This window comes from Cottoperca gobio, chromosome 17 (genome assembly GCF_900634415.1).
Source record: "Cottoperca gobio chromosome 17, fCotGob3.1, whole genome shotgun sequence".
NCBI classification, from domain to species: Eukaryota; Metazoa; Chordata; class Actinopteri; order Perciformes; family Bovichtidae; genus Cottoperca; species Cottoperca gobio.
Window position 1 is genome coordinate 13767852 of NC_041371.1, and position 27012 is coordinate 13794863.

Genomic DNA, 27012 nt, shown 5'->3' on the forward strand with positions numbered 1-27012 from the left:
AGGATTCTTGTTAGTAATTTGTCCTGTTATTCATCATAATTAAGGAGGCAGTATCCAGGAGCTTCCGTGGGCTCAAGCAAAGTGTTGCTTCACTACTGGGACTCGGCTGAGGGGGAGAATGACAGATGACACTGAAAGTGACTGACACAGGAGCCTCTCAGGCTTTTAGACAGATGGTCCAGTGACACAGAGTTGAGGCTGAGAAAGTGGAGGTTGAAACTGAATAGCAGTGACATGGGATATACTCACTCTGTATTACTAAATAAAAGATAAGTCTGCTGATATTCTATATTTGTCTTAGTGTCAAAAAAAGGTGAGGAAAAGATTAAAACTAACAATTAATCTTGCTATTAAGAATTACCGGTGCAGCCAAAGCCTGACATAGCTTACTCCTCTCCATTGATGAAGAACCAAAACGCAATGTTTTAGGAAATTCTTAACCATTAAAAAAATAAAAGCATACATGTCATCTATTTCTAAAACATTGTCTTCAGTAGGAAAACAATGGACTGATCACAAAGGACAGGATGGGGAAGTCCGAGAGAAAAAAAAATGTAAACCTTCTTGGTTATGTTTATTTATTGACATTAAGAAAAATATAGAATACTGGCAGCCCTATCCTTTCAGTAATACTCTGCAGATATTCTCTTGACATCTTAATCACAGGCTGTACAGCTTTCTTTTCCCTCTCCCTCTGCCAGTATGGATGTAAAATGTAATGATTCTTTCTGCATTCATGTCACATTGCATCTCTTCAACATTAGGACTTGCTGCATGGTAAAATGTGTCACTTAGGAAACTGCGATGCTAAGTACAGCTTGTCCCTCTTTTCCTTTCACACAGACATGGGTTTGAGCTTAAGGACATGTATGTTATGAAACTCATGTCTTTGTCCTCATTTGCGGTCAACCATCTGCTTTATTGTAAAACAAGTAGTGCAGAAAATTCAAATGTCTCGCAGCATTGAATAGGCTCGACTTTGTGGGACCAACTGAGGCACATATTCATTTTGGACTGAACATTTTTCTGAATAAAACAAAAAAGTGGAAAAAAGTGACTCCAACCTGTGATTGTATGCTGTTGTAATGTGATTCATGTAAGTTGAGTGAAACTGTCATGACGGCAGAATCATCACCATGAAAACAGAAAGTCTCCTGATGTACTAATAATACCACTGAAAAATCCAGTAACGTGAGACATCTCTTCATCCTTCCTGGTGCGTCTTGTTAAACCGATAATCTCTCTGTCGACCTTGCTGACGTGGGAAGCGCTGCTCTCTCCCTCCCTCCCTCAAAGTTGTGACTCACCTGCTCTCTGATCTATTCCCAGCGAGGGGCTGACGATAGGCTGCGGAAGAGGGGGGCAGGGCTTCCGCCGATGTGATCGGTGCAACAAAGAGCATCGCTAGAAAACAGGCGGCTGGGTGATGGCACACACCACCTGCAGCCGAGCGGCATCGGCTCTTGATATTTTAGGATCCGACGACAAACTCAGAGTTTTAGTCTGTAGTATTTCTATCAAAGTGAAACCTTTTAAACGACAGTTAATGTAATACTAACCACAAAAAAAGGACATAAACCACTGAGGTGTATTGCATTAAAAATATACTCATCTCAAAATTAAACAGAAAGGATCATCCAACAAAATAGCCTGTTTGGGACATATTTTATATAAATAATAATTAAAAAATATTCATTGGAAAAAGGAAAAGAAACCTAAATGGAAATCAAAAATCCCCAACAGGTCAGCAGTGGATCTCAACGCATCAGTCTGTCAACAAACCAAGCACTTTCCCTTTCTTCCAGCTCTGTACAGCATGCAGTTTTTTTTATGTTGGTAGTAGGAGAGTACTATCATAATTATTCTCATTATAGATTTAAATATAGAATTATTCATAACTTTTGTTATCTTTTTTTTTTCCGCTTTAATTTTTTCTTTACACATCACAATGTGTCTTAAAAACTGCCATTAGGGTTCTGTAAAAACAAACGTAGTCAAAGAAACAGAAGGTGGGGTAGAGGGGGTGGATGGGCGGGGTACAGGGGTGATGGTGTTTGTAACGTCCGGTGCAACACTGGGCCCTCCTCAGAGGATGTCAGGGTGGAGAGGGGAAATTACCAGATGACAATAGTTGAAAGGAGCCAAAATATGGGAGAAAAAAAACCATCATCTTCACAGCCAGTGCCTCAGTCTCAGAGCAAAAAGAACATTTCATGCTGTCCTCCTCCTCCCCGTCACTCATACCGCATCTTCAAAAGGCTCTGCAGGCCAGTGGTCCAAGGAGGTATGGGGGCATTAACGTCAGCAGGTTTCTCTCACACCTGTGAGGACTCCGGACACAGAAGGACGGGGACAGATCAACCTGAGGGGGACAGAGACCGAGGACAGATTATAAAAGACGTCTGGTGGAGTCTTTTTTGTTTGTTGTAAACTCGCATATCATGACCGAAATGCAGTTTCCTTAAAGCCCATTATTAACTGGACAGAAAAACCTCACTAACATCTGGCTTTTGTCTTTAATGGGAAGGTTACATTCGGCATTCATTCACGGGACAAATAACTCTGCAGTAGTCACAGGAATTTATCGCTCCAGCTCCGGTCGGCAGTGACGGAAACATGACACCCGGGTGGACATGCCAATTGCGATGCTATGACATACGTTTAAGTGAATATATAAGAAACAAATCAACAGGGATTTGGACAATTATTATTATTTATTAACATAGAAAACATACAATTAATATGCTCTCCTCAAAGCCACCAGACTCCATTGACAGAAACAGTCATTTACCTTGCTGATCATCGCAAAAGACACTTCCTTCAAACTGGACAGAAACTAAATAAAACTTATCAAAACCGCCTTTGTTAGTCTTTCCAAACTTCAATTTCAAACTATGATTTGAAAGTTTGAAAAAGAGACGTAACCCTGCTTCCGGTGCATTTGTGACGTTGAACGTGACACATCAGAAAAAGGCATACTTATGTAGATAATACTGGCAATGAGAAAGATCAGTGATTATTAGTGAGTATACCCACGTGAAAACCCCCAGCATATATGCGCTTATTATGGTGGACAAAAGGATATAACAGAATTACAACAACAAAGTACTAATCGGGGCTGTTAACATGGAAAGACTCAAACACGGGGTGAAAAAAGAGAGACAAACATCCTACAGCCCACTGTATCTCATCCAGGATGAGTCATCGCCTGAACAAATTAATACACAGCATCTCCTCTGCACTGCACTCATGACAAACAGCCTCACACCGTGACTGGTATGTATATGCCACAAATGGAAAGAGCAAACTGTGGGTGGTAACTGGAAAGAGGACAACCTGTTATATTGGTGCGCACGCTTGCAGCATAAATCTTTGCCTAAATGAGGGACGCTGACGAACCCCTGGAAGGCTTTTGTGTCGATAAATCAGAACACAGAGTAGAAAACTGATGTTCCAAGACCGGACCAGTCCAGATCTAGTTTTTGTGACTGTATAGGAAACCGCCTGTGTTTGCCTGGGGAGCGGTGGTGAGTCAGAGCACTGCTTTCTGAATATCAACGCACTCTCTCTCTCTCTCTCTCTCTCTCTCTCTCTCTCTCTCTCTCTCCCCCTCTCTCTCTCTCTGCTCTGATATCCTCTGCCACTCTTCCTCCTTCACCGATACTCATCTCTACATCTCTGTCTGTTCTAACACATTCTCAACGCATCCAGACTATCTTTTCATCGGCTCTCCTTCTGTGTTTATCTTAATCTTTTCCCCGTCTACTGTATAGAGGGTTACTTCTAATCACTTCTGAAGCACGGTTCAGTTTTTTTTTTTTATAGTCCATTAGAGTTGGCAAAATTGAATATTGAATAATCCTTAAAAAAAAAAAAATCGGTTTGATGTTTAAAAAGTACAAACGTAGGACGCATAGGTGGTTGGTTTGCATCTGGTGTCACCGTCTCTGCAGCAGAGTTCCTGCCATCATTGTAGTTGTTGTCGTTTAATGATTCGTTGTTCAGCTTGACCAAACGCTACATTTTCAATTAAAGTGACGTTGTGTGGCTCCCGTCGTGCAGCGGCACAAGCGAGAACGCACGAGGAAGACAGAAGCTTTTTTTCTTTTCTTTTTACAATCAATTATTAATTTTCAGATTTGAATATCTGCTCGGTTTGTTACAATTTAAATATATATTTGAATTTAGCATATACATTGACAGCTTAACAGTCTACACACTCACCAGGTGGGTTGTTGCCGAGGGAGAAAGAGGCGGGTTTTCATTGCTGTTTGCAGGTGGAGAGCTTGCGGATCTTGCTGGCTGTGGAGACTCCTTTACGTGAGGGGTTGGATGAAGAGGAGGATCGGCGTTCGGCTTTGGCCTTGCTGTTCAGAGACCCCCCCTCTGTCCCGTTCACACAAACTGGCTTGGCTGAGCTGTGGTCTGCGTGCCCCTCGTCCAAATCTTCTTCGCCCACTTGTCCTAAACACACGCACAATAGGCTCAAAACAAGTTTTACACAATTGCTGACCTGGCCGCTGCTTCATTAAGCAAGCGTGAGGTAACTGCACGAGTGTGCACACGGCGAGTGATTACATGGACAGAAATAACAACTGTAAACATGTTCTTTAAGAGAGGACCCTTTAAAAGCTCATTTGTCAGCAGCACCAGCAAAATGTCAGGCCAGACAACCATGAGAAACAAGAGAAATAGTAATCTGCAACATCAGGAAATCAACTGATAGGTGTGTGTGTGTGTGTGTGTGTGTGTGTGTGTGCATGTGTGTGTGCACATGCAGCTGGGGAGAAACTTTAAATTACTTCCCACTGCAAAAACTAACACCAAAGAGAAAATTAAAAGTGGTGAGATGTAGTTACTGCTCAAGAGAAACATCATGTCATACTGTTGTTTAATTTACCATACACTTTATTTCATTCATGTGAAGCATCCAGGGCTCAGCATGTGTGGGAGTGAACCCTGGAAACCCATTCATACTCCCACACCAAAACCATTTCAACAGGACTATTTTTAAATCACTTCATTCACAGCACTGCAGCTTCGTTTGGCTTTTATGTGGGGCAACACCGCATTTATTATTACCAGCTGTTGCCTAGCAACAGCGAAAGGCTCTGAATTCTTGGTGGAAAAAGATAAAAGAGTTTGGGAAGAAATTAAACCAAAAATAAAGATGATATCATTATCTATTCACCCCAAAGTCAGTAAACACTCTAATAAGGTTTGTACACACAGTTCACAACATCATTAAACTAAATTAATCCGGATTTCACATAAAAGTCTCGCCTGTTGCAGACCTCTTGATCTATGCTCACATCAACGGGACCAGCATCTTATTATGGTTACAACGCAGCTGCACAAGTTGTTAAAGGTCTGTGGACATAAATAATACTTAAATCGACATAATTCATGAATCATTGTGGAAAATATGAACTGATCCTGGCAAATGCTCCCGCAGCTTCCTTGACAACTGAAAAAGATATTTACGGGATGGATATGTCACAAAACAAAATAACCCCATCCTTCCAACAAAGAAAATGGCTAATGTGAACACAATGTCAGGCTGAATGAATGAAGTGGAATCAAAAGAGACATTTCTGGTAAGCTCATCATTACTTTTAGTAAGTTATGGAAATGAAGTGTCACTTTGTGTGATGTGGAACTGAATATGATGCAATATGCAAAAAAAAAAACTGTCTTGATAATGTTGAATTATGTTGGACATTTTGAAGGACATATTTAGTCGTCAATTTATGCCCGTCGTGCCTGGAACTCCAATTATGGTGGTTAAAGTCTTTTTACAACCAGTAAAACAGAGCAGGAGCATCACTGAGATAAAGACTACTGAAATTAAAGAGTACAAGCGGTACATTACAATACATTGAAAAATGCCTATTGCTGCATTTCACTTTCCAGTGAGGAGCACTAAGAATGTTTTTTTTATGGCTTTTAGTCACATGCCACGGTTTAATGTGGGTTACTTTGAAGATGATGCAAGTCTCTCCAAGGAAGAGGTTTGGTGTAGGGCACAAACTGGACAGCTACTCTTTCTGTAAGGCATTTCTAATAAGGACGGCTCAGCGTACAAGAGGAGGAAGTAGCCAACAATGAGATAACATACAGTTCCTCGTCTTCTCAGGGTCAAAACAGAAACCATAACCAAACTACTAAAAACAACAAGAAATATATTTATTTATACCCGATTGCTCTCATCCCAATGTTGGGAAAAGGTAAAACAAAATATTTACTGTACAACTAAGAACTTTCTGAGCTCACACTTACCTGGCACTGTGAAGTCCTGAGTGTATATGATCTCATCTTCATCGTAGAGCTCGTCATCGTCCTCCTCTGTGTAGCCGTGCAGATCCTCCAGGTAGGGCACGACAGTCATACTCCGCCAAGGATCCCTGCTCTCTGCGTTGGCAGGGATGGGCACAGGGGGCTCAGACGGAGGATGTTTCTTACGCACCCAGCTAGAAAGGAGTGGCAGGGAGAAAACGCACATGTAAAGGAAGAATTCGACTAACTTTGTCATCTAAGCAATAACTGTAGGTCAGGAGTCATGTTTATAAAGACATGTTTTTAATCTCCACATGATTTATTTCACATGGGTTGATAAATGCAATATACTAAATCACTCACTTGTGTTGCCTTATGTTCTGTATGGAAAACCTCTTTGCAGGGTCGTACTCAAGCATTCCTGAAAAACAAACATTACAAAAGGTCAATTGAATCACAACAATCGTGAACTCACATCGTCTTTCTGTTTAGTGTTCAACATGAACTGGTAGGAGGCTGCAGCAGTGAGAGGTGAGCTAACGACAGACAGATGATCAACTCATTAATTAATTAATGCACACAATCTCATTATTCGCTGTGTGTGTCAAGGCATCCTGCAACGCTTAAGGAGCCAATAAGGTACAGTAAGGAAACACCAATATGAGTAGCATAACAGCTGTTCCCATGTAATGAAGATTTTGTCCCTAAATTATCACAATGTGGGCTGAATTTGTGGGAAAAGCAAAGTGTCAGTGTGAGAAGGCAGCAGTGATGCAGTGCCAATCCAGACCTAATAATGCAATTGTCTCCCATCAGGCAGAGAGGGGCAGCGTGCAGAGTGCTGATAGTAGTGCTTCGCCTGCTGAAGGACACCTTTTGTGGCACTGGGCTTATTTTAGACCATGTAATTATGGACTGACTATCTCCCAGGTGCTGCGTCATCACACACAGACGTCACACTCACACAAAATGGGGGATGGTGACTCCCGAGTTATAACAGCACCAGATTGTGGCAGTTCTTTCCCCCTATTCACGGTTCAGACATTGCTCAAAATCCCTCCATGTGACACCAAGTGAAGTAAAATAACAAGATAAAATGGGTAACAAGCTGGAATACGAGGCATTCAGGTTCATTGTTTCATTAGTTGGTGCAAACGTAATCTTCCCAACATTCTTTTTGGATTATACATCCATTCAGCCGATTATGTTTCACTATGAAAGACTCTTGACTCTTTTTCTTCTTCTTCTTCTTACAAGGGGCAGGAGCATTGCAGCATTCCAGTCGGGAAAAGCAACGCCTGACTATGAAGTGTTTAGTATTCTGCTGCTAGCTCCAGATCAATGGAAACTACGTCAACAGCTGGAGGGAGCCTCCAATGCCGAAAAGTCACAATTACTTTCAGAGTCACAGTACCACCTACTGGACGCATACAGAACAGATCATAGTGCGACTGGCAGGACTTTGTGATTGCTGCTCTCAATACATACCTGACAAATTCCATTTAAGAGGTTTTTACTTCCAATCAACTCTGTTTCTATAATGCTAAATAAACCTGCATTTTGTATTTATTGACAACATAAGAGCAAACATTTTTGCTACCATCGTTAAAATGAATGCGTGACTTCGCCTGATGATGCAAGACAGTCATCACCTGTTAAAAATACATTCAAAAGATTAATCCTACACTGAGCTATGAATCATCCAATAGGTATGTAACCATGGCAACACCTAGATGAGAAAGTAGAACTTGGCCTTATGGCAAGAACATTTGCTCTATACAAGAGATACATATGCTTTAATACACACATTTAAATTCATGTAAATAGATACTGATACTCAGTTTTGTATTTGGATAATGAATAGTTGACTCTCTATAATATACAAGGTATAGAATATATATATATATATATATTTTTTTTTATTCTTGTCAGACATACAATTTAATTTTCCATTAATTATAAGTTACAAAAATGTTTGAGTACGCTGTCAATTATAGTTCTCAGAAAGAAAATCTTAAACGGCAGGTCAGACTTAAAAAAAAAAAAAAAACCCCGACCGGTCGGGCTCAGAATGTAGCAATCCGTACATCTCTACTTTACACTCACCTTGCAGCAGGTCCGACAGGAGAGGTCCACACTCCTCGGGAACAGTGTAGTCTCCTTTTCCAATATTCTCAAATAGCTTATAGATGTTGTCCCCCTCAAACGGATACAGACTCGTTGTAATGTTGTATCTGAATGGGTGGAAGGAGTCAATAAATACTGTAAGTGCATCATAAACTGATACTGTTAATAGCTTGCACATATCATGTTTTATATATAAATTCAGATAGACATTTCTGGTGTTATTCTTTGACTGTTCTTTATAATCTAATAGCACGGCTGCGGCTCTGCCCTTTGAGCTCTCTAAGAAAGAAGGACAAGCAAGAGCATTTTTCTATGACAATAAATTAAGTACAAAAAGAAACCAATATCTAATTCTGTCTGATAAGACATTTTAGCAGTCTGTAAATTGAGCCTTTAAAATGCCATGAAATTTAAAGCATTCACTGAGAACTTGAGCAACCTGAGGCTCTGACTACTCACAGTGTTACTCCAGCAGACCAAATGTCCACTTTAAACCCTGAAAAGGTGTCCAGTCCGTTGGCAATCTCTGGAGGCTGGAAGGCCGGAGAGCCCTGACTGGTGCGACATGTGTCATCCTCTGCAAATGGGTGAAGGGCCTGAAAAATATAGTGAAGATTAGTAATCATTTGAGTTAGTGCTTCTCTATATCCACTGGCTGTGTTTTTGTTTATATCCAAGTTAAATGATCATTTTTATGTTAACTATCAATAAGATGGAATGCGTAGAAATTAGAAAAATTAAGAATTAGTAGATGTTTGATTTGCTGAAATCTAGTAGTTATGGTGGAAAAAAACAAAATCATCCCCCCTGGATGGTAAACACAATGCTGGAGCCCAATCTCACCTCTGCTACGCCCAGGTCGGAGATTTTAAGTGCACCGTCTGTGGTCAGTAGCAGATTCCCTGGTTTAATGTCTTTGTGAACTATTCCCTGGCTGTGCAAATATTCAAGGCCATCTAAGAGTTGGCAAAAGTACCTGAAAAATAAACAGAGGGGTTGAAAGACACAATTAAAAGGAGGAGTGGAAGTGTTCCATACTGTAAATTGTTCCAAAAACAATTGGCAGATTAAACAATGTATCACTGTAGTCACATGAACCGTCATCACTTTAGCGTCAGTGTTTTCCAGCAGCGACCACACATTCACACAATCTATGGTCAGTTATTTTAACAGCAGAGGCCCTGCAGTCTTGGATCTAAACTTAGGCCTGGAGCAATGGCTGCAGAGAGGCTTAATCTATATATAGCAGAGCGACTGAGAGAAAGAGAGAGCAGAGAGGAAAACAAGACACTTACCCGTGAGCTTGAAATACTGGAAATCTTTTTTCTGGGACACTGTCCAGCATTTCTTGCATCCCACAAACGCAATACTCCATCACCATATACGTAAGTCAGGAGTCAAGGGGATTAACCAAACCAAACAAATAGATCCTTTAATAAAGTGAGCCCGTTATCAAGCAGATAAGTAGCAATGAGACATTTTTAGGCATAGAAATAACCATCACGACCAGCAACATTAAAATATAACATCGAAAAATCATTAAATATCTCAAATCATGTAGTCACTAATTTACAATGTAAGGATATATTTTCTGCTTCTCTTCATTGTAGAGCACATCCACCAATTGAATCACATTCTTGTGTTGGAGTCTTCTTAGCAGCTGAATCTCCCTATAAATGGACACAAGAACGAAAATCATGCAAAAGATTAGTAAAGCAAATGTACAGGGTTATATAATCAAATACCGGCCAAATACTTTTTCATTGGTTTAATGACAGGCATTTCTAATAAGCTGTTGAGCAGGGGCGAGAACTCAAATCATTTCACGATACTGTAGTTGCCTCTTTGTGTCTCTTTAAATTAAATTCAAATACATTTTGTGATTTAATAACAAGTAACTAAATTTGTATATCGATTAAATAAGGAGTAAAAACCCATGAGACTCTTCACAGAATTGTAGGAATGATATTGTGAGACTTGATATTGTCTGAGTGCAGCAGCAGTTCATTACGCTCGTCTCATAAAGACAGATAACCAGACAGATCACTTCGCCAACCAAGGAAAGAGGTTTAAATCACCAGCATGGCAACACACCAAGGACACTCAACATTCATCAGAGAGCTGTGAGCGGGGACACTAATGAATTTGGTTCTGGATAGGAAGAGCATAGTACAAACCAGACATACTACCCACATCAACACAGTGGAAATACTAAGGTTTTGCTTAACCATCTGGGAAGAGAATCTTGTGAGTTAGTCTTAATTAGCAGTAGGGCTCAAAAATATGAGGAAATAATGTAAAAACAAAACAAAAAAGAAAGTTCCTTATCTTCTTTTTTTATTCACTACAGTCCTACATAAGCAATGAATCATTATATAGTATGACTAACACAACATTGGATGCAGTAAACATACAAACTGCTCTTTTATGCAGGCCAGGCCAAAGTGTTATGATATGCTATGAATAATGTACATTCACACACACAAGTTCCCCAAAGGAGCTACGCTACTCTTACAACAATGTAAGATGTAAACAAATGGATTGCACTTAAACCTGACATTGACCATTTTCACATGTTACTGTGAGCATCAAAGCTTGCATGTGGCGTAGCATTTAACAAGTTGTTTTCTACATCTACTCTTGTTTAAGCCAAGTGGAGTGTGTCAGCTGTGAAGCCCCGTCCATCGCAAGATGGAGCGAAGGAGAGCATGTGAATGCGCAAAGTAGACTGTACAAACTGAAACGTGCACATAAATTAGATTAATAGCATAAGCGTTTAGTTTATTTAATAAAACAGCATCTGTCAATGTGAAAAGGGAGTTGTGAATAAAAAAATATTTTTTTTATTTTTAATTCGGGAAAGAAAAAAAACACCTTGAATTTCAGGCAGGGAGCTGGGCTCTGGCGCTGCGCCCTGCCAAGACAATGGTAGGGGAAATACTGACATATCTACAGTATTATTGTATTATATTGTCAAAATGTTTTTGATGACATGCAGACGTTGATACAGCTACTAGGCTACTTCAATATATTTTCTCTAACTGGACCTCTTAGAATTTTAGTTGAATACCCCTGCTATAAAGGGAGAGCATCTGTGCCAAAAATAAATAAAGCTCCTACAGTGCTGAGGCTTCGTCTGTCTTTTAATTTTTTTTATACTTTGTCACAATCTCACAACAAACACTTTGTAGCTTTTCTGTCCCTCATTCCCCTTCAGTTTATGAGCTGTGTCAGTCCTCTGCCGTACAAAATCGTACTACTGACAAATGGAAATTCTGGGCCCGTTTCTCCTTGCACAAAGAGAGTAACAAGCAGTTACTGCTGCATCATAAAAAAAAAAAGACAGAGCTGAGTCATGCACACTTAAAACAGAACTATGAATAAAATGTGTCAAGACGTAATGAACAGCATGATTTTAAGATATCGTCTCTGCTATTCAGCTGAATAGTAAGCGCAGATGACATATCTGAAATGTGGCAAACCAAGCTGCATCACTGCTTGTTTCCATAAAAGAAATCATAAAACGGAGGCGGCGCTGCCACTAAGGCACAGTGACTGCTGCAGTCCATCTGCAGTCTCCGAGTTCAAATGTGTGCCAATGGACCTTGTGTGTTCAAGGCTTGCGGGCTGCAGAGCTGAAAGGATTTCAGCACTCAGCGATATGGCAGCTCCTCTGGCACACAGCGGCAACATTAACAACTGATCAAAATCTGCATCTACACTGTGCTGGTCCAGAGTCTGTCTAGTTCAGGGCATGGGTGTGTATCCATGTGCACTCCTGTCACTCCAAACAAGGGCATGGCTTTCTTGGGGTGTTGTCGTAGAAACAGGAGTGGCATTGCTCAATCAATGCTGGTATGAGCATGCTCATTCCTATAGCAACCCCGTAAAAGCAGGAAATGTTTGGCAGACAGGAATGCTAAACAGAGGCTGAATGGGGAGGCTAGGTGCAACTACACAGACGGGCCTTTACAGGCTCGAGGATCCAGCTTCCTCGTACTGGGAAGCATAAGCCCTCCACCAAGTGAGGAAGATATAGAAAAAGAAAACGCACAGACAAATTCATTTCACACATCAAGGAACACTGCTGTGGTCCTATTAACAGAGTGACACCACCATGTATTCTACCACTGCAGCTTTGTCCTAAAATAAATAAATAAATAATAAAATATATATATATAGCCAGGATAAAAAACAACACACCTTTGAAAACTAGAAAAGCGAGAACAGAGACTGAGAGGGTCACTAAGGGGAAGATAACAATTATTTATGGTATGAAAAATATTTGGGACAACTTCATGATGACACAACAAAAGACATTGTGTAACATTAAAAAAAGGCAAAAGTAATAGAAGGTGGGAGAGGGACCCATTGTTTTAATTTAAGTAGCTTTCCATCTGCAGTACAATGCCTAGTATCCACCCTCTTAAAATAGTTAATTTTGTATTTATATTTTTTACATTTGAAATCACTCATCTCACACAACATGAAAGTTTTTTTTACCATTCATTCAATGTCATGTGAGAATTTTCTCAACTCAGACAACCGTAGCATGCAGTGTCAACCTTCTCACGAGGACTTTATAATGTCTGACCTTACTGACTGTCTTGATAATGTCCTTGTATGCTTCTCCTTATTGGTACTTTCACGTAACAAAACAGATGTGCTGGAAATATGAATTCTTCTTTACATAATAAAAACCATGGTGTGGTTTTTACAAGGATATCGACACCAGCGATTTGGACTTTGCATATGCAAGTGTATTTAACCAAGAATCACTAGTGACACTTTGAATCAATGCATCTCTGGTCAACTTCTTGTTACAGCTACATCATTGAGTCGTCCATCTCAAGAAAGATACACTTCAGTTTTATTCAATGCAATACTTGGCATATACTGGCATAATAGCTTGCATGTCAAACAGCTAATGTGTGACACTTCTGAGTGGAAGGCAATACTATGGCTGAAAGGATCCCGTGCAGACACTGATGGAGAACTGCAGCTGCTGACAGGCAGCTTTCAGTCTCAACTAACTGGAGACCGAGAAGGGGAAAAATTGTATTTCTTAGCTTTAAAGTTGTCCATCTTAGAATTCTTAACACAATATTCTGGGATATACTTCCGTAAAGTTAGACTGGATACCAGGTAAATACAAGCTACAATAATCCCAACAAAAATGATTCCTGCTGAGCTGTCACAGGCTTTTCATCATTTCTCTGCTGCCGTTTTGACTGCGGCCTTAAAATACGCCATCTTGCAGCTCTTCAAATTCTCTCTCTGTGAACTCATTTTGACAGTTTTCTAAAGCTCCCTCTATAATTAGCAGAGGCCCGCAGCGAAAGGCTGGAGTAATATTTAATAAACTACTGTGTGATTAAAACCTCTGATACTCATCAGGAAACAGGGGGAAGCAAAAAAAAAGTTTAAATATGCAGAGATGACAACCAACTCTCAGAGGCATATATATATATATATTCAATTTAAGATATTTTATTAGACAACAGCTGGATTTTGTATATGTATTACTAGCCATGCAACTAAGAAAAAACTAAGAAACTGTTTCTATGTTGTAGTCAATATGATGTCATCTTCTAGGTAGAACAAATAGGCAATTAAGTGATATATTTCTTTGAAGTTTCAAGATGCACTGGCACCAAAAACCTAAGTCTTTATTAAATGTATAAACTATGCTTTTAAATGTAGTAAAATACATTTTTGAGTTGCATAAATTTAAAAGAAGATTTTTGGTTGCACTGAAAAATAATAACAACAATAAACCAACTTGAGAAATCTGGTTACAGCAACATGCTGTCAACATACAGACATGACCCTTTCTCTAGAAAAGGTCTCGCTGTGTTAACCAAGTTTCTCTTACTCCTTCACCTCGATTACAGCAACCATATTTCTTGTCTATGCGATGTTTACAAAACTGGGTTATGCAAAGTTGACCCATTTACTTAAGTGCATCACTGTATGAAGCAGAGGTATATACTGTATTCTCTCCTTTACTATATAAATGTATACTCTGGAACTGTTCTGATTTTTGCAGTCCTGCTCTGTGTCAGATGATGACTGTTCTACGTTAAAATGCTAATACAGCTCTACGTTTGTGCGTTTAAAAGCTAAGACTCTGCATGTTGTCATATTAAGTATTTAGCCATACAAATGATCTTCTTTGTATGAAAAAGTACTGAACCGCGATGCTTTTGAGTACTTACTGAATGGCATCTGCTTCAAAGAGTGTTGAAAGATGATTTTTTTTTTTATTATTATTTAGACAAAGTTTGAGAAGCACAAGTTAAAAAGGAGCTTTTTGTTGGCATTCAGTGACTGAAGTTCTCACGCTGATGCAGAAGTCTATTTAGGGTGTGCAGAGTGCAACTTCACATCACGGTTGGGTGTAGTTACAGGTTAAATAGAGCACGCTTCTTACCACACTCAACAGTGATGCTTGTCCAAGGTGTGAAACACATGAAACCTTCAACTAGAAGAGGTCAGAAAATAAATGCTGTAAAGATTATTCTTTAAAATATTGATGCATTTGACAAGTTTGGCTTATTTAATTAAAAGAGAAAAGGGTTTTTGTAAAAAAAAAAAAAGCTAAGTAAATCATCAAAAAAGTATTATTGAAACTATGGTAGTGGGGGTTTCAAGGATTATTTTACTATTTTAATTGCAAGTTAAGAACTGCACACAGGGAGTGATGGTTGACAGGTATGAAGGGCCTTACTTATTGCGGCTCAGTCATAAGAAACCCAGTTGACTGTCATTAAATTTTCAGTAGTGTGATTCAAATGAATTAACTCATATTAAGATAAAGTATTACAGTCAAGCCAATGCTGTACCTCAGGACTATTCCTAACTAAAAAAAAGGCCCTGTACCTCCACATACATAAATCACTCTGTACTGTGAGGAGTCAGTAACACTGGTGCTACGACTTAACTGTCAGAGGGCAGAGAAAAGAGGGAGATAAAGGGTCAAACGAAACAGGTTGACAAACACTCACTTTTTCACATTGGCTTCTCCGTTGGGAATCCTCCTCAGCTTCTTCTTCTTCAGTATTTTGACAGCCCTGCGACAAAGTGTCTCTGAGTCCAGCATCTCTTTCACTTTGCCATAAGATCCCTCCCCTAGCAGATCCCCCATCAAGTACTTTCCTATCAGCTTTGCCCTCTTCCTTCGTGGCTGGTAGATCACCTCAGTAGAGTCAATGCGGTGAATGAAAGTATCCATCTCCATCAGTTCATTGTCATTTAGATAGTCAAGATGATGCAGCTCGCCGGTACTCATGACTGACAGTTCGGCAGTGACTACTTAAGCCTCCTGTGCAAAAACGTTTGCAAATAGCTATGATTGCTGTGAGAGACTAAATCCACTGGTAACCTTTCAGCACTGAGCTGAATGTTTTAATCCCAAAAAATGGAATACAGATAAACTACAAAATACTGAATATGGGAGAGAGAATAGGCCTGAGAGGTGAGGGAGGAGGTGGGGGGATCAATCCCAATTTGTAAACATGAGGGCTCTATTCTCTCAAGAGGTGCGAACAGAGGTGAAGAACCTGTTGGGTCCAGTACTAAGTTAGTGCTTTGTACTGTGCATTTTGTACTACATATGTGACATGTGCAGTTGAACAGAAATGAGGAAAAATCTGTTTAACTCTAAGTCACCTCTATATTAATTTATTACCATATAGCCTTAGGTAAGGGAAAACAGTCCTGCTTCAAGGCCATGCAGCACAGCATTTCTGTCAAAGGTCCATGCTTCATGGCATAGGTTTCCTCAGGGTACATAAGTGTGCACAGCTGGACTGGATCCAAGAACAGATCTGCAGCCAAACTCATGCAGCAGTATCAACCCAATCTCTGGTATCAGTCCGGCTCCTGGAGGTCGACTGAGCCATCCAATGAATCCAACCGTCCTCAGGTGTCCTCCATGCCTCCACGGTTCCTACTGCCTGGTGCCTGAAAACAAGTGTCATTTAAGCATTATTGAAAACGCACACATGGCTTTCGCTCGCTTATGAACTAAGTTAGCCCTCTTTGGTAAACAATCGGTCCAGACAGCAACACTTGACCGGTTAATCTTACTGGGTTTCACATCAGACACGAAGGGATTATAATTTATGCAAGTACATATTTAGCACCACACTTTAATTAAAGAGTAGTACGTGAATAACAGTTGACACTTAAGTCAATCAGTTGAACAAATAAAATAATTAAGTGTTAACTATTAGCTAGCCGGTAAGCTAACATAGCACGGCTACTTGAATGAACTAGCTTACCAGCATAGTCTCGCTTTGGGTTTCGTCGATATATACACCTTTAGCGACCATTGCAATGTTTAACTAAGAATACTGCTTAAAAACAGCGGCAATTAATTGAATGTGGATGAAGACTAACGATGGACAACTGGGGAGGATAACCGAAACGTCGTCACACAACTGTAGCTAACGGTGGTCTGCCGACGTTAAGATTAGCGCTAGCCAACTTCACCTCATTTGCCGGTGGAGCAACGGCAATATAGGAAATTGTTCTAACTGTACTGCATTATGCTCGTCGAATAGCTAAATTAACATCAGCTCTAACATCCCGACCAGCTCCTAACGTTACATCGGAGAAACAATCAAAATACATCTAGCTAACGCAAGCTAACCGGGGCTGCGTTGCCTAGCAAAACGTTCAGATGTAATGTAAATTGCTTGCTAGCTAGCTAGCTAGCTAGCTAGTTAACAAACCAACTAGTTAACTCCTGGTACCGGGTCTTACCTAGTTCCATATGAATCTTGTTGGCGTCGCAGGTTTTATTTTGCCTCTGTTTGTCCGTTCTGGGTGAAGCAAATGTTTCACTTGGGTATATCAGTTAAATTTTCTGACTCTTCGTGTTACTCTTGCTACTCAGGTTGTCGCCATCTTGTTTACCTCCCCCCGACTCGCACTGACAGCCTGTACGTTAATGCGTCAAATCAAAGTTTCTTCCTCCCACACATTGAGGAGGAACCAGAAGAATGTCAATCAGTATTGACAATGAATATTTAACATAGTAATTTAACCAGCCTTTAACATTTAATTAAATATTCTGATCACATTGGTATTTCTGGGAATTTACGATGGATATCCCCATGAGGGTACAGACCATAACACTTGACAACTGGCAGTAACGTTAGTTCTTCAACAAGGTGTTTATTTTTATGAACCGGTACTAAAATGAGATGAACATACATTTGTTTGTGCTTGTTTCATACTTTCATTCCCTTTATGACCACCTACTCCACTTTCAACTGTACTGTGAGTAGCTCAGGATCATAGACTCTATATAAAGTGTACAAACAATAGCATATAATGTAGCCTATAAGCTGTACACATATCTTTATGTTGTATATGATCCGGAGCCGAAAAATAAATATTTTATTTTAATCATTTAGATAATCATTATTTTACCAGTAAAAATGCCCAATGCTCTCTGGGTTCCAGCTTCTCAAATGTGAGGATTTGCTGCCATTTGTCATCTTATAAGGTAGTAAAATAATGATATAATAGATTTCAGATGAAGTTGCAGACGTAAAAAGCAGTTTCATTATATCACCTTGGGCTTAGGAAACATTTCCCCCAATTTTCTGGACATGTTATAAACAATACTATTAATGGGCAATGAAAATAATAGTTAGCTACACCCTTATATTCAAGTAAAACTTCTCCATGACACAAACCAACCAAAGCCTTGGGTTACCTTTTAATATGGCTTAAGTTGCCTCTGATTGATGCTGTGGCCAACACCAGAGTGGCTCTTGCTTAGCTGGGATTTCGGAGTTATATTTATCTCGTGTAAACCCCCTTGGGGAATGGCAAACTGAAGGTCTGATTTCACAGATCCGTCACCCTCCTCACTACTGGCTGCTTGAGCCTGGTCAACTCTACTCAAAGGCTCACTGTTGTCCAGGGCCAAACATCAATGAATACTGACAGCAGTTATCAACATAATTGGATAGATACCTGCACTTAGCACCCACAAATGTACCATAAACTGAAGGGAGTATATCTGAGCTCTGACTTATTTCCTAAAAAAACAGTGAATAAAAAGATAAGTACAGTTAGACATATCTGTGACAACTCCACGTTTCAGTAAGTGACCATTTTTCTTTATTGTGAACACTGATGCATGACAGGAATCAGAAATTAGTTATAGCACAGTGCGAGAAATAACTCAATGTAAAATTAATACAAAATATTGTGTACTAATACAGAACCGTGTTATATAGTTGGGAATGCAAAGTCAAGTCAAGCTCTTAAAGTGAACAAAATGGTAACACAAACTGAAGAGTGAAATTAATTCCAGAAGTGAGGCGATGTAAGTCTACATATTTTAAGTTGTTGCGATATTAAATTGAAATGTAACAAAAATGAGCAATTATTTAAAGAAAACATTTTAGATTTTGTTTTTTTATAACCGAAATCCTCAAACCTCAAACATAGAGAATCTACCAATATTTCTACTTGTCACACACTTCAAATTTAAAAATTTCCATTTCACAAGCAAGCAGAGCTGTGGCAGCTGCAGAAAACAGCTTTTAAGTTATGATAAACAAGAACAAGTATAAACAAAAACAGTCCTCTACATCAGTAATATGGTCTCCGTGGATTATTCTGTGGAAACAAAAAAGAAACATCAGATTAATTTCAAATATTATAGCAAAGGACACTTGACCAGTAAATGAAGAACTAAGAAAGTGTAATGTTTCTAAAGCTAATTATACTATTAAAAAAACAAGGAAGGATTTCACATTAAATTCAATGCAAATTCACAGAATATTGTTACAACAAACAGAAAATAATAAAAAAGTTACCAGTGGGTTTGGCCTGAAGCGGTAAGCAAGCATCATCCGCTTTCTAAAAGCATCATACTCATCGTCATTTTTTGAGAGTTCAGCGGGACGGTCAACTCCAAACCCGGCTCCGTTCATAGCGGTAATTCCCCTAGTGTGGGACAAAGAGAGACATTAATTTCTCTTTTCATGTCTGGTAGTTTGAGACCCAACACAATATTTGTATCCATACGTCTATCTGGATAAAGCAAAACAATTCAAATATAGGCCTTTTCACAAGACATTTTACCATGTCACAGTGGAAAAAGCATAGGTGTAAATAATAAACTAAATGAAAGGCTGAATCCAATTTAGTTCTAGGGTCCTGGTAATGTACATGCTGACTCACTGCCCCAATGTCATGGCTTACTGGGACACTTGAATAGATCGGAGCCGTTGTTAATGTCATTAATAACACCGGCGCCCAAAAATGTTTGCTGTGAAAAATCTCTGTTCAAGTGTAAATGGCAACAAAAGATGCACAATGACACACACAGTTGCACAGCTAGAATAGAAAAAATAAAAAAAACTGTTAGAGGAAATAAACACTCGTACCGTTTATGTTGTGTACTCTACTGTGCACTTTGTCTTGTTGAGTGTCATTATTTTAGGGAACTAGAAAAAGTATTATTCATACCGGATTGATAAAGAAATGCGATGAAAGGCAAATGTACTGAAGATGAATACTCACTTGTTAACAGGAGCCCTAATGCCCTGTCCGTCACTGCCCAGGCCGTCGCCTTCCTTCCAGCCCATCTTCATAAGCATCCGGAAACCGAGATTCTCCACCGTCAACTTGAACTCTTTGTATTCTGAGTAGTCTGGGTCTCGGCCATCCTGCAAGTCAAGAAGAATAAAGTTGTTCATTCACGCCATACACACTGAAGTGTTACACCATTTTGTCTCTTTCTAAAAATAAAAAAAGGGAGGGAGGAGTGATTACTAATTTAGCGTTTGTATGGCAAAATCCTCTATTATTTAGTTGATTTAACTGGAAAAGAATGAACACTGCCTGTCATCCGAGTCTGTTCAGTACAGCAGGGTTGCTCCCCACTGGTGGTCTTCACTAACTAAGACTTGAGTACTAATGATATCTTTCCCAGAAAGGCTTTTCTCTTTGTTTTCAGTTGTCGTTACACTCAAATGCTGTGCCGTGTGGCATTTAACAATTACATTCTGGGTCTTAAGGGACTGCTGACTTTCTAATAACTTTCCATGAAAATCTCTATTGACACACTGTTTTGCACTTAAAAAGTGCAGGGAAAAGGCACGTCTGGGTGTTACCACAGTGCCCATGACCTGGATAAGCAGCTTGAAAACAGAGGCATGGATGAATGATTACAATCCTGTTTACAGACATTTCCAACTGACTCTGGCCCTACTAACTGTGTATGGCCTTTCTGATTAAATGGCTAATAGCTCCGACGAGTTAAAATATGTATGACATATGTTTTACAGTACTCTGAAGAGATCCTAAAGACAATATGAGAAATTGTTTATTTTCTCTGTACACAAAACCCCTCTTAAAAGTAGATATTTAAAACATGTAATGACCTGTGTGATGCCTGAAAAACAATTATTTACATTAGTGTGGTGCAAAGAACGATTTATCTCTATTTACCTCTAAAACCGAAATGATTGGATAAGGGCAAGTAGTCAGTAGTACAACAGCGAAATCCTTCCCTATAAGGCTAGAGAACACGTGAAATCAGAGGCAAACTAACCTTCAGTGCCTTGAAAGTCTCCATGAACTTATCCAGCTCCTCAGGAGGCAGGAAGTCACCAATAAAATGTTTCCCTTTACCCATTTCTGTCAGAGATTCTGCCCACTCTGGAAAAGTACAAAGAAAAGTGTTTTTTACAGCAACAGTTGATCTTTTCACCTTAACAAGAACTGATTATCAAACACTGACAGCTACTTGTGATGCAGAGACAAGACCATGACTGATGGTGAGCCTTACCGCGGGTCTTCTCCATTTCCATGTGTCGGAGATTATGCTCCCAGGTGCCCGACTGCTGGTCCACTTCTTCATCACTGTCGTATTCATGTTGGTGGTCTCTGATGGCCTTCTCCCACATTATCTGCATCTCTGCCATCGCACGCTTGTGCTTCATGATCATTTCATACAGCTCTTGCATCTACAATGTGTGAGAAAACATCACACACACAGCCACAGTGAATATATTACAGGGCCTAATAGTCCTGCATTATTGGTGTGATCAACCAGATCAACCATCAACGTGCCTTTTGACTATTCTAAAAGACAGTTTAGATTAAAAACAATAAAACAAAGATTGTATAAAATATTGTTTGCATGTGTGGAGGTATAGTTAAAAATGCAGCGGTGTAATTTTCACTTAATACATTACCTCTTGTTGTTCTTTGAGCTGTTTCTTCTGGTCCTCAGATAGTTCTGTCACTCCTACCAGACCAAGAGGCTTCCCCTTCTTATAACCGAGACCTCTCAGCTCCTGGGCTGAAACAGACGTTACCACAGACTTATATATTCAGAAAATTAATTCCTGGATTGGCCTGGTGTGGCCAAAATAGCAAATTAAAATGTGATTTCAAAAACAATGCTTGGTGCCGTTTTATCAATACGTATAATGATAGCAGCAGTTGACAATAATTACATTACATTACATATATGAAAACATATAAAACACTGCCTTCTAAAAGGTTGCACAAAGTTTCAGTTTTATGTTAATTACTTTCATTCTCCACAAAAACAAAATGTGTGTACACACATACAGTATTTACAGTGTGTAAAAAACAAGTTCATGTACCAGAGAGAGAGGGTGTGTGAGGGTCCGGAACATTAAGCTCCTGAGGAATAATGATGGGAAGAATGGGCAACTCGACTTTGTCATCCTCAGACCCCCATCTACTCTTTCTCTTCCGTTTCACAGGTGGCGTTTCTGCCTCCCGATTGTGGGGTTGTGGGATTCCTGATATTGGTGGAGCAGCTGATCGCTGAGGATCTGTCCCCGACTCTGCTGCTGGAAGTGAAGAGCTCTGGGATGCTGCAGCGCGATACTCCTGTAGTTTCTCTTTGTAGAGGCGGTGGGCTGGACTTTGGTGGTCATATAAAAAACTGAGGGAGGGACAGTAGATATTTTGTGTAAAAATCAGGCTTAAAAAACTAAACTAAACGCAAAGTGTAAAAAAAACCCCCACAGTGACACGTATACATTGACTGACCTGAAAGCAGGGTTTTCTCGGTTACGCTCAGCAGCGATGGCTTCCACCTCGGGGCCACCCTCCGCCACAAACCTGGCCAGCTTCTCAGCCAACTGCTGGGTTTCCGCGTCCACTGGGGGGGAGACTTTAAGCAGCCTATCAGTACTGGGACTCAATTCACACTCTACTACTGTACCGTACTCAACTGGCCCTCACACACCAGCAGTCTAGAGTCAATAGGGGATAAGAAGAGGAAGGAGGGAGGAGGAGCAAGGGGGACAGGGGTGGTGAATGGGGAACTGTATAGTTGTGAGGTTTTACTGTATAGTTGTGAGGTTTTACTGTAACAAATGAAGACCATGTGAAGCCCACTAAAGACTCCACTAAATACACCATGCCTACATTGTGAAACTTGTATCTGCACTTATAATGTTGTACACAGTTTTAGACTAGAACATGTAGTCCATCTTTAAATCCTTAGGTTCAACATAGGGGTAAGCAACATGGCCAAAACAATGTTTATAACCATTTACTGGCCAAAGTGTAGCGACCCATTTGCTGCTTTCAAAGTCCAATCAAAAAACGTAGCTAGTAGATTTTTATCCCTCACCAGCCAAAAAAACAATGGTAATCTGAACATTCACTAACCATTTGGCTGGTAGACAACACAATAATAATGTTGCACCCTGCCTGCATATGCACAGCCTAAAGCAAGAAGCAGCTTCATGGTGAACCAGATTAGTACCTTGACTAGAAGTTATTTTTGTATGGTGTGGTCTTGAAAGTCAGCATGCAGATGTTTATTTCTTATTTGTATGCAACTAAATAGTTGCTACAATAACAGTTATTGATCACTCAAGTTAGAGAAGAAGAATATGTGATAACATTTAGGTCAAGACAATAAGGGATTCTTCTCCCCATGCAATCAGGTGAAAGTCTGAATTGGTTCTGATATTCAAGTTCACCTCAACTGATCGGTACGTAAGGGAAGATATTACAGTAACCATGCAGGACACAATCTACTGTATCTGTGAGGGAGGGGTGTGAAGTTATGTGCATTGACATGGATGTGAATTCATACACTTACATGTAAGGCTAGTATAATGCATCACAATGTGTCATAAAGTCCTTTTGTGATAACTGGTAACTATAATGGAAACTGACTGACGATGCTATATTGACCATCCCTTTTGCAATTAAATTAGAGTATTTCTGAGAGGAAAGATGAGACTAAGAAAACAGAAGACAGAGTGTAATCTTACCATTATCTGATGTGTTCTCAGATCTTGGCAAATTCTTTCTCAATTCGGCAACTCTGTTTTTGAAGTAGAGATACTCCATGCTGCTCTTATCATATAAAAATCTGAAAGGCAAGGATAACATTTCCAATCAGATTAGTTTGAAAATACTGTATAAGAAAATGCATCTGGATGAGCTACACTGTCCTTCAAACGTACGAGAAAACAGGATTGTCCTTGTAGTCCTCCTTGGCCTTTCTCTCCAGCTCAGCTCCTCCCTCCGCCACAAAAGAGGCCATCTTGTCGATAATGAGTCTGGTGTCTGAATCCTCTGGGGGAGAGACTTTAAGCAGGCTATGAGTACATTTACTCTAAGGGCACCTATACCACAAGGCACTGGAGTATGCAGAAGATACATTGAAACAACGGAGATGTCCAGAGATACACTGAAAAACAGAGGCCTTGAATTACCTTTCATTTCTAAGAATCTGGAGTAATCATCCTCTTCTTCCTCATCTTCCTCATCTGGAGAACAAAATACACTCGGCCTCTGGCTGAGAACAGGATTCTTCTTGGAGTGGGAGTAGTTTTTGAACTGACTAAGCATGCTACTGACTCCAAGGCCAGGCCGCTTGCCAACCAGAATGCTCTTTTTCTGCAGTGCGTTTCCTCCTGGTGATGAAGCTGAGGTTGTGGGAGTTTTGGTTTCACTGGTGGAACCTAGAAAGAGTATGAAACAGGACACATTTTAAAAGAATCTAGTACAAGCCTTCATGTAAAGAGTATTATTCTTTCTGCTTTAGATGGTAAGAGTTGTTCATCAACCAGAACATTTGGCAGATTACCAACACAAGTAAGTAACGTAAGGTAATGTTCCTGGTCCCTATTCTAAACTACTTTCATTGGGTCAGAATGCCCTCTTTAAAAACCTCCCACAAACTGTACAGTACAGCTGTCAAGGACTTATAGTAGACAGTCTGAAGCCTCTTTATCTGTGTTTTGCATTAGCCAAAATGACAAGGTTATGGCTATTATTCTGTGTCACAGCATTCCTGTTTCTGTGTTAAATTTCACTATGCAACATCACAGTAATACATTACTTGTAATAAGGACGTGATGAAAACATGTGACTGACCATTGTTGGGTTTGTCCTTCTGCATCCTAATGAACTGCTGTAAGAAGCTTCCATCATTTAAAAACTTGTTTGAAGAAGGTCCTTGAAGACTGGGGAAACTATTGGGATTAGAAGGGATAAAACATGTTTAAATATACTTTGTTATCATTTTAGGCAAAAGTTGGGAGTTGAAGAAAACGTTACACATAATAATACTGACTTGCAACACCAGACATACACACTCTACTTAAAAAATGAAAATATCTCCACACGTTAACATATCTGTGCCATTTTAGCACGTCCCTAAGTATATTGTTACCTCGGAGGAAGGGGTTTGCTTGGGGTTTGTACAGTCATTTTTGCCTGCTCTGCCATTCTGGCCTCAATCTCCTTCTTCTTTTGAGCGATCAGCTTCTCTTGACGGAGAATATTCATGTTCATCTTGTTTTTCTGTGGCTGGATAGGCTTGGACCTCCATCCTCCTCGGCCTAAAAAAGATAAAAATGGAAAATACAATATATCACACAACTATAAGCATGTTATACAACTGTGGATCTGGCATTTGAGGTAGCAATTGTATCAGTGACATTTTCTGATCTGCATCCAATGAAATTTGCCCCAATTAAGGATCAAGGGTCATTGTGCGTTTATTATAATTTATCAACACAGGGTTTCACAAACAAATGCAAGTTGTCCCTTTATGATACACAAGAAAATAACAAAAAAGGACATTTTTTTATGGTGGATTATATTTTACTTTATTGTATTACTTCTCTACATCTAACAACAAAACAAACAACTTTAAAAACTGCTATGACCTGGGGGAAAGCGACATTATTACGCCAGAAAGCGAGCTCTCTTACGGCTGCAGCTAACAGCTAACCTGGCTAACGTAAGTGTTTACTATGGGCAGCTGCTACATAGTTAGCATTAGCATCACAGTCAAATTCACACATTTACCTGCATCATTAGGTTCCATGCTCGTAGCAGGAGGGAAAATATATTTCGAAAACGACACTCACGGACTAAAAAAAGGGCCTTTGCTGCTACAGTAATAGCTGGTTTGTAAAGTTCAGTCTACTGACAAATACAAGAACGCGACTTCCGGTCGTATTTCTTTCCAGAATAAAAGCCTTATCTCTTCCAATAGAGATCTCTACAAACTACTGACTACTTTGATACAGTTGCACCATCAGACCTCAGTCTTTTCTATAATGAAAGTCCCAAAGGAACAGTTTTAGAAACCATGCATACTGTATACTGTACAGTGTACAGTGTCCCCCTCAATACTTTCCCCAAACTATACTGGGTTAGGTCGAAGTATAAAATAGCAGGAAATAGAAAGTAGAGTACAAGAACCTCAAAATTGTACTTAAGCACACAGTACAGACAAAACATATAGAATGACACATTTCACAAGTGTATAATTTATTGCTTGGGAATTTACAGGTCTACCTAATAATATCAAAACACTCTCGACAAATGTACTTTCGCACCACAATAAGCACATTCTTCAGAAACTCTATGTGCATGTATTGTATTCTCAAGATCTATAGTATGAATATCTGAAAATAAGGGCCTGCCATGATTCTTGGACAAAGCCTGGGGATTATATTTTAGTGTTTTAATAAGTGCAAGTCTTATGGAAAGTGCTGACATCCTACGGAAGAGCAATGACAGAAAGACTGTAAAGCGTCCGATGTATGTTATATTCTATATTACTTGTGCTCAGCAGTGTTAGAGGAAGTATTAAGTAAATATACTAATACACAGTAAAAAAAATACTCAATTGCAAGTGAAAATCCTGCTTTTTTTTTTGTCAAGGTGGAGCTGATATAAAAGTATTTTATAATATATCTTATGAACACATGATGAACTTATAAAACATGGTGCATTGCTATCAAGTTTTATAAGTACATCATGTGTTTTGTACGTAAAATCTTATTCTGCAAAGTAACAAGTAAATAAAGCTGTTACATAAGTGAAGTAAAAAGTACAATATTTGCTTCTGAAAAGTAGTGGAGTAAAAGTAAAGAGTTACATAAAATGGAAATACACATTTGAAGTTAAAGTAAAGTAAAACTGTACTGTACTTGAGTAAATTAACTTAATTACATTCTACCTCTGTGGATAAATGAATGTATACGATTGTAACCTTTAGACCAGGGGTCATCAACGTTTTTCAGGCCAAGGACCCCCAAACTGGTGTAGCAT

General features: G+C 39.5%; 2 protein-coding genes across 2 annotated transcripts; both read right to left on the reverse strand.

Moving 5' to 3' along the window:
- Positions 1 to 561: 561 nt before the first annotated feature.
- On the reverse strand, positions 562 to 17392 carry stk11 (serine/threonine kinase 11). Its single transcript, XM_029452987.1, has 11 exons — positions 17173 to 17392; positions 15411 to 16368; positions 9990 to 10073; positions 9699 to 9788; positions 9247 to 9379; positions 8863 to 8999; positions 8383 to 8510; positions 6640 to 6697; positions 6280 to 6470; positions 4225 to 4464; positions 562 to 2362 (listed from the first exon to the last, which is right to left on the reverse strand). Exons 2-10 carry the CDS (start codon positions 15692 to 15694, stop codon positions 4262 to 4264), a joined length of 1308 nt encoding a protein of 435 aa, XP_029308847.1. The 5' UTR covers positions 15695 to 16368; positions 17173 to 17392; the 3' UTR covers positions 562 to 2362; positions 4225 to 4261.
- A 1110-nt stretch (positions 17393 to 18502) lies between these two features.
- sugp1 (SURP and G patch domain containing 1) lies at positions 18503 to 25908 on the reverse strand. The gene is made up of 14 exons (XM_029454197.1): positions 25759 to 25908; positions 25118 to 25286; positions 24820 to 24917; positions 24156 to 24404; positions 23904 to 24027; positions 23709 to 23809; positions 22468 to 22591; positions 22053 to 22360; positions 21636 to 21742; positions 21227 to 21404; positions 20990 to 21096; positions 19957 to 20102; positions 19248 to 19377; positions 18503 to 19047 (listed from the first exon to the last, which is right to left on the reverse strand). The coding sequence occupies exons 1-14, from the start codon at positions 25775 to 25777 to the stop codon at positions 19021 to 19023; spliced, it is 1887 nt and encodes a 628-aa protein (XP_029310057.1). The 5' UTR covers positions 25778 to 25908; the 3' UTR covers positions 18503 to 19020.
- Between the last annotated feature and the right edge of the window lie 1104 nt (positions 25909 to 27012).

What these genes read in the sequence shown, in the direction of transcription:
- stk11 (XM_029452987.1), bottom strand. Translation starts at nt 15,694, where the DNA reads ATGAGTACCGGCGAGCTGCATCATCTTGACTATCTAAATGACAATGAA. An exon ending in CCGACCTGGGCGTAGCAGAG is followed by an intron (nt 9,000 to 9,246) that starts GTGAGATTGGGC and finishes TATATTTTTCAG; the next exon opens with GCCCTTCACCCATTTGCAGA. An exon ending in TCAGGACTTCACAGTGCCAG is followed by an intron (nt 4,465 to 6,279) that starts GTAAGTGTGAGC and finishes GCGTGTGTTTAG; the next exon opens with GACAAGTGGGCGAAGAAGAT.
- sugp1 (XM_029454197.1), bottom strand. An exon ending in AGCAAACCCCTTCCTCCGAG is followed by an intron (nt 24,918 to 25,117) that starts GTAACAATATAC and finishes TAATCCCAATAG; the next exon opens with TTTCCCCAGTCTTCAAGGAC. An exon ending in AGACTTTCAAGGCACTGAAG is followed by an intron (nt 20,103 to 20,989) that starts GTTAGTTTGCCT and finishes CTTGACTTGCAG; the next exon opens with GATGGCCGAGACCCAGACTA.